At 36.8% G+C, this 7,723-nt stretch overlaps 1 protein-coding gene across 3 annotated transcripts in view; it reads left to right on the top strand.

Annotated features, from left to right (window-relative positions):
• Positions 1-4,350, top strand: part of Lpar1 (lysophosphatidic acid receptor 1) — a 121,293-nt gene extending 116,943 nt beyond the window's left edge. For all 3 annotated transcript variants that reach the window (XM_055605407.1, XM_055605406.1, XM_055605408.1), the window contains one exon: positions 1,931-4,350. In XM_055605407.1, the coding sequence (XP_055461382.1) occupies positions 1,931-2,232 (302 nt within the window). In that variant the 3' untranslated portion in view covers positions 2,233-4,350. The remainder of the gene's footprint in view (positions 1-1,930) is intronic.
• Positions 4,351-7,723: the final 3,373 nt, after the last annotated feature.

The following is a 7,723-nucleotide window of genomic DNA, read 5'->3' as shown; positions in this document are numbered from 1 at the left end:
TGTGTGTGTGTGTGTGTGTGTGTGTGTGTGTGTGTGTGTGTGTGTGTTTCAAGCAGATGAATAATGGGACCGTGCATTTTTCCATCCAAGTGTTTTCCACCCTGAGAATAATTTCTTTCCTGGCTTCTCAATGAATAAGGCATTATTTCTGAAACCCAAGAGGCATTCCTTTGATTTCCCTTCATGTTTAGCTTTCTGAGTGATTTTCAATAAAGGAAATTCAAGGGCTTGGAATGAAGGCTCTGTTAGCACTTTATTGAGGTTCAGATAGTGGTCTGGCTATTATCTGCTTATATTTGGAATATTATTTTCCTTTTCTTAGGAGCATCTAAGGTATTGTATTTATAAGAAAAATGAAGCACCTTGGATGGTCTTCAAAGTGCACAGCAGTTTAAAACCAATACACACTGGTGTTACAGAACAAAGAGCTTTATAGGGGACTTTTCTTCTCTCTGTATTTGTATTTCCCTGCTGAAAAGGTTCAAAGAGAGGGAGAGAGAGAAAGAGAAAGAGAGAGAGTGAAGACTAGATTGCACTTGTTTACTTTTTATGAAACTCATTCCCTGAGGCTGTCCAAGCTGAGGACTCCAGCCTAGGTTTGCATTCACTGAGCCCAGCACCTCCGTGTACATCTGACGATTTAAATGCATGTGCGGGTTCTCCTACTCACACTCTGTTCACCAGGTAGCTGTCATCTTGCACAGCGCCTCTTAGCTGAAGTGTAATGGCACACACTCCCCCACTGAATACCATTCCTTCAATAGAAGACCCCCAGCACGCCCCAAGATAACATAGTCATCAAAGCTAATTAATCCTTTTGTGACTTTCGCGTTACCTTAGATCCACATGGAAAGTGATCTCAGAATTTAAATAAGATGGGAAATCTTTTCCCATTTTCTTTTCCAAACCACTTATGATTATAGAAAAAAAATCTTAATAATTCAGAGTAGTTGTGGGTGAGAGAGGAGAGAATTGATCTTAGAGAACAGATGAAACATAAAATTTGGTTATAAATATTTAACTTTAAAAGTTGGAAAGAGTGGAAGGATAATGTAGTGCTTTCAGGAATGTGGACTCCAGAGGCAGCCTCCTCGAGGAGAGAATCTGGAATTTGCTTCTTGTTTAGCATTTCCAGTGCCTTGGTCTTTTAGGCGAGGTGTTTAACCTTTCTGGGTCTCAGTTTCTCTGGCTGTACAGTGAGGGTTTAGTTTCCTTGCTATCTGTGAAGATTATATGTGTTAGCGTTTGTCAAGTATATGCAAGACTGTGATTTTTGGATTAAAAAGTTAAAACATTTGTCCCTGGCAGCTGCCACTTACACCACACCAGAGTTTAGGATAACAACAATGTTGGGGTTGTTAACGTGCACTGGGTATTTTCTTAGCATCCATTTATGATTGATAACCAAACTCAGGAGGTAAATAGACCATGTGTAATTTTCACATGAGAAAAAAGAGACAAAAATTCAATTTGCCTGACCCTCCCAGTTCTCCAAATGGTAAAGTAATAATTCGTGCACAGCTGCACAGAAACCAGAAACTGCACCTTTGCTAACGGGGGAGGACTGTATCATTAATGACTTCTTTGGCCTCCCAACATCCATACCTTTATGATTTTTTTAAAGAAGTTATGTAGCATGTATTCCTAATGTATTTTCTCATGGCGAAAAACTTTATCGAACTCCGTGGTCTGTTCAAAATTATTAATATTATTCATATGCTCTTGGGTTTAACTAAGAGTTGAATCAACAGTATATTATTAAAGCAACTATTTCTTCGATTTCAGAAGCATTTCGTTTGTCTCCAGGGTTGGTGGCTCTGGTGTCAGGATTTGCACACAGACCTGAGATCGTCTCACTTTTTTGCCACATGTTTTAAAATGATATTTATTATATTCCTTCTAATCTTCTGGTACCGCCCTGTCGTCATAGGTGCCTTTATCGTCTGCTGGACTCCAGGACTGGTCTTGTTACTTCTGGATGTGTGTTGTCCGCAGTGCGACGTCCTGGCCTATGAGAAGTTCTTCCTCCTCCTCGCTGAGTTCAACTCTGCTATGAACCCCATCATCTACTCCTACCGCGACAAAGAGATGAGCGCCACCTTCAGACAGATCCTGTGTTGCCAGCGCAATGAGAACCCCAGTGGCGCCACGGAAGGCTCTGATAGGTCCGCTTCCTCTCTCAACCATACCATTCTGGCTGGAGTTCACAGCAATGACCACTCTGTGGTTTAGAAGGAAGCCAGCCGGACTCTGTGGAGCAGTGAGCCCCACCCTGCCCCCCCCCCCCAGCCAGGGCACGGTGGGGAGCCGGAAGAGAAAAAGACACTTAATGTACTTAAACACTAACCAATGGCAGTATTTGTCCCTAGACCCAAGAGACTTAGGATGAACCTATTTGACAGCCCCCATCTTCTCCTTTGGAAAATAGAAGTGGAATGTCTTAGTGGAATCCAGAAACAGACTCTGGGGTGACCATGTAGCCTTCACTAACTAGACTTAAAATATTTTATGTGGTTTGGCCTAAGCCAGAAAAAAATTCTGCCAAATCTAGTACACAACTTCACACAGGCTTCCCCTTAACAAACAAACAGACAGACAGACAACTCTGGAAGATACATTTCATTTAATAAGTATGCTTATGGCTGCCGGCATGCTTGTGGTTGAAAAGACTCTTAAACTGACATAGGTGAACTTTTTCCACTATGGAAGAAAAATGTTAATTAGAATGACTTTTGTGTTTGTTTGTTTGTTTGTTTGTTTAGAAAGCAAGCATGTGATGTGTGAATACAGTATGCTTTTCTTTAAAGATGAAAGGATACTATTTTAAATCTTCTAGGGTGTAGAAGAATCTAATAAAAATCAGTATTCATTTAGGCTATGGAAGAAACAATATCCTAATCAATTACCTTTTAATTAGAGTGTTGAAACACACACAAAAAGGCAAGAAATATGAGCTTGCCAGCCAAAGAGTGTGTACTCTAAAAGCGTTAGAGAAGGTGAAATGCAGTGGTATTGCCCCTGCATTAAGATGCCCAAGTGCGTTCTTCCTGCCAGATCATCAGTGGAATTTTTTTTTTAAAGCCTGTGGTTTTCCAAGTTATGAAATACTACATACTTACTATAGAAAAACTTGAAAATTGCAGAACTGTGTGAAAAAGAAAAGAAAAAAAAGATTACTGATCGTACAACCTGGAAGTAACGATATAGCTCACACGTGTATGCTAGACATATATTATATACTTTTTTTTTTACATAATTGAAGTGATATTGTAAAATGTTTTTGTAACTTTTTCTTTCAGAATTGCCAGGTTTTCCTATGGCATTTTTTTTTCTTTTTTACAAAAACAGTGTTAGTGGCTATATAATATTCCTTTTAATGGATGCAGCTCAGTTTATTTAACCATTCCTTATTGTTGACTAGGTTTTTACAATTTTTTTCATTATTATAATATTGGAAGAATCTTGTGTACATACAACTTTGCCAGTATCATTGATTATTTACTTAGGACCTATTCCCATGAAGGATCTACTTTTTAAAATGTGAAATGTTGTCATGTGTTTTCACTTTATAAAAAGGGATATTCTACTTTCAAGCTGCAGGGGTGGCCGTGATGATAAAAACCCTTGAAATTACCTTTTTGCAAAAGAAACAGAGCAGTTACTTTAGTTGAGAATGACTTCTTAACAGGGTTTTCCCCAATAACCAAGATGCCCTAATGTAACTAGCAATTTCACATTAGTGTTTTGAGAAAATGGTGATCCCATTCTTGGCAGCGATGACTGCAGGTAGAAGTGAAGAAAACAAAGGAATCAAACATCAGAAATGAATCTAGCATTACTGTATGAAGTAGCCAGGGTGGGGTATGTTAGCAACTAGCTGCTGCGTGATCTCCAGCAATTCCACGTTCAGAGATGCCTGGAATATTGACTGGGTGATTGTCACATGATAAGGAGCAAGGAGGAGGAAGTATAGTCCCGAAGCAGGTGTAGGGAGGTCAGGAGGATGTCTGAGAGAAAGAAGTCTTGAAGAGAGTGGCATTCTAGGAAGAAGGAAGGCAGAGTATGTGGCCTATGTCTGGACAGAAGGTTGGTATGTGATGTGTGCCTGATGGGAAAAAAAAATAAAAGCAAGTGGAGAGCCAGTTATCTGAAAAAAAAATTGCTCAGAGTTTACACAAAATGCAAAAAAAAAAAAAATTATACTGGAAATGAGTGAAATGAACTTGGATTTTATGATACTGGAAACGAGTGAAATGAACTTGGATTTTTATGGGGAAGATAAGGACTATTTGAATTGAAAAGCATACTAATTGAACCTTAATAAATCATTCTCAATCAGTGTTTGGTGAAGTGTGGTTCTGGCCAATTCTGTTGCTATTGTTCGGGAAACTTCTGGCTTATTCTGTGCTGTCTTCCCCCTCCGACTTTCTTTAACAGTCTGGGGAGAGCCAACAACTGTTCCTCACGTCCAAAGACTGATTCTTGTCCCATGAGATTCATGAAAGACATGTTAATCAACAGAATGACTACTAAAGTGAAGTGTTTCCAAAATCTTATTTATTTATTTATCTATTTATTTGTTTATTTATTCTAAAGAAATATAAAATAAAAACTAACACAAATAAACAGAATGAAGAGAGCCCAAGAGAATACACAAGAAACAAAGACCCACTTGTTTGCACACTCAAGAATCCCATAAAAAAACACTAAACTGGGAGCCACATGTGTCTTTGTGGTAAGACAAAGTGACTTTGGGTATCAAAGACAATGTGCCCAAGGGTATCACTGGATCTTGAGGTAGATACAGCCTCATCTTCCTAAAGAGCTGCCACACTGATTTTCATAGTTTTTTTTTTTTAATTTTTATTGATCTTAGCCTATTTTTTTTGAGGGGTGCAAGATGAAACACACTGTTTTCTGATAGGTATAAGATGAAATCTCAAAGTAGTTTTGAGTTGCATTTCCCTGATGACTAAGGACGTTGAACATTTCCTTAAGTGTTTCTCAGCCATTTGAGTTCCCTCTCTTGAGAACTGTTTATAGTTGTACCTCACTTTTCAATTGGGTTATTTGTTCTCTTGATATCTAGTTTTTAAGCTCTTAATATAGTTTGGATAGTAGCTCTCTATTGGATGTATAGTTGGTAAAAATTTTTTTCCATTCTGTAGGCTGCTGCTTTGCCCAAATGACAGTGGAAAAGCTTCTCAGTTTCATAAGGTCCCGTTTATTAATTGTTGATCTTACTGCCTGCACTAATGGTTTTCTGTTCAGAAAGTTGTCTCCTGTGCCAATAAGTTCAAGGCTATTTCCACTTTCTCTTCTATCAGGTTCACTGTATCTAGTTTTATGTTGGGGTGTTTGATCCACTTGGAGTTGAGTTTTATGCAGGGTGATAAGTATGGATCTATTTGGATTCTTCTACATGCAGACACCCATTTTGGTCAGCACCATTTGTTGAAGATGCTGTCTTTTTTTTTTAGTGTGTATTGCTTGGTTTTTGTTGTTGTTGTTTTGTGTTTTTAACCAAAAATCACATCTCCTTAGGCTTGTCTGGGTCTTCAGTTTGATTCCACTGATGAGCATGTCTGTTTATGTGCCAACACTATGCTGTAGTACAACTTGAAGTCTGAGATGATATTGCCCCTAACAGTTATTATTAATTCTTATTATTATTCAGGATTGTTTTAGTTATCCGGGGTTTCCATATCATGCTGCATTTGTGCTTTCAAGATCTGTGAAGAATCGTGTTGAAATTTTGGTGGGAATTGCACCGAATATTTTGGTAGATTTAGATTACTTTTGGTAGGATAGCCATTTTTACTATATCAATTGTGCTAACCCATTAGCATGGGTCTTTCCATCTTCTGATATCCTCTCCAATTTCTTTCTTTGATGTCTTAAAGTTTTCATCATACAAATATTTTTCTTGTTTGGTAGAATTAGCCCAATATATTTGATATTATTGAAGCTACTGTGAAAGGTGTTATTTCCCAGATTTCTCAGTCCATTTGTCATTTGTATATACAAGTTAGTTAATTTTGTATCCAGCTACTTTGATGAAAGTGCTTATCAGATATAGGAGTTTTCTGGTAGAATTTTTAGCTTCAATTATGTATACTATTATATCATATGCAAATAAAGATACTTTGACTTCTTTCCAATTTACATCTTTTTGGTCTCCTCCGTATTGTGGTACGTAAGACTTGAAGGACTATATTGAGTAGGTGTGGGGAGAGTGAACAACCTTGTCTTGCTCCTGATTTTAGTGGAATTGTTTTGAGTTTCTTTTAAGTTGATTTTGGATATAGGCTTTCTTCAAACAGCCTTTATTGTTGCAGTATGTTCCTTACATAATCTTTTTATTTATCATGAAGAGGCATTGGATTTTGTCAAAGAACTTTTCAGTATCTAATGAAATGATCATGTGGTTTTTTATTTCAGGGTTTTTTTTTATATTGTGAATTATATTTTTATATGTATGTTGAAATATTCCTGCCTGTGTGAGAAGAAGCTGGCAGATGATCTTTTTTATGTGTTCTTGGATGCATTTTACAAGTACTTTATTGAGAATTTTTGCATCCATGTTTATAAGGGAATTTTGTCTGCAATTCTCTTTCTTTGTTGGGTCTTTAGGTGCTTGGGGTGTCAGGATAACTGTGGTCTTGTAAAATAATTTGGGCAATGTTCCTTCTGTTTCCATTTTGTGGAATAACTTGAGGAGTATTGGCTTCAGCTCTTCTTTGAAAGTCTTATACAGTTCTGTGCTAAAACCATCTGGCCCTTGGTTGGAAGACTTAATTATTGATTCTAGTCTACTTTAAATATTGCTTCTATTTCATTGGGGGTTATAAGTTTGTTTATATTGCTTGTCTGATCTCGATTTAACTTTAGTAAGTGGTGTGTATCAAGAAAATTATCTATTTCTTTTAGATTTTCCATTTCCATTTTAGGTTTTTCAAGTATGTCCTTATGATTTTCTTGATTTCTTTGGTTTCTGCTGTCATGGTCTATTTCCAATACTGACTTTGTTAATTTGAATATTCTCTCTTTGCCTTTTAGTTAGTTTGGATAAAAGTTAGTCAATCTGATTGATTTTCTCAAAGAACCAACTCTTTTTTTCATTGATTCTTTGTGTTGTTTTTGTTGTTTGTGTTTTCTTAATTTCATCTCTGAGATTGTTTATTTCTTGGCATATGCTGCTTTAGGGTATGATTTATTCTTTTATTCTGGAGCTTTCAGGTGTCTTGGTAAGTTACCAATATGAGATCTCTCGATTTTTTTTTTAATGTAGGCACTTAGTACTATGAACTTGCCTTTTAGAACCTTCTTCATTGTGTCCCATATATTTGGGTATGCTATGTATTCATTTTCATTCAATTGTAGAAAGTCTTTATTTTTTAATCTATTTTTTTATTCAGTAGTAAGTGGTTCCATTTTCATGAGTTTGTACACTTTCTGCTTTTGATATCCAGCTTTAATCTGTAGTGGTCAGATAGGATGAAGGGCGTTATTTCAATTTTCTTGTATATGTTGAGAATTGATTTCTATCTGTTTATGTGGACAATTTTGGTGAAACTTCCACAAGGTTCAGAGAAGAAGATATATTGTTTTGTGTTTGGGTGAAATGTTCTGTAAATACCTGTTTATTTGGTTTATAATGTCAGTTATCTCTAGCATTTCTCAGTGTAGTTTTTGTCCGGAAGATCTGTCTATGGGCAAGAGT

Source organism: Psammomys obesus, unplaced genomic scaffold (genome assembly GCF_907164565.1).
Source record: "Psammomys obesus unplaced genomic scaffold, mPsaObe1.curated_primary_1811, whole genome shotgun sequence".
Lineage (NCBI taxonomy): Eukaryota > Metazoa > Chordata > Mammalia > Rodentia > Muridae > Psammomys > Psammomys obesus.
The sequence above is the reverse complement of the archived record's forward strand: the minus strand, read 5'-3'. Positions and strand labels throughout refer to the sequence as shown.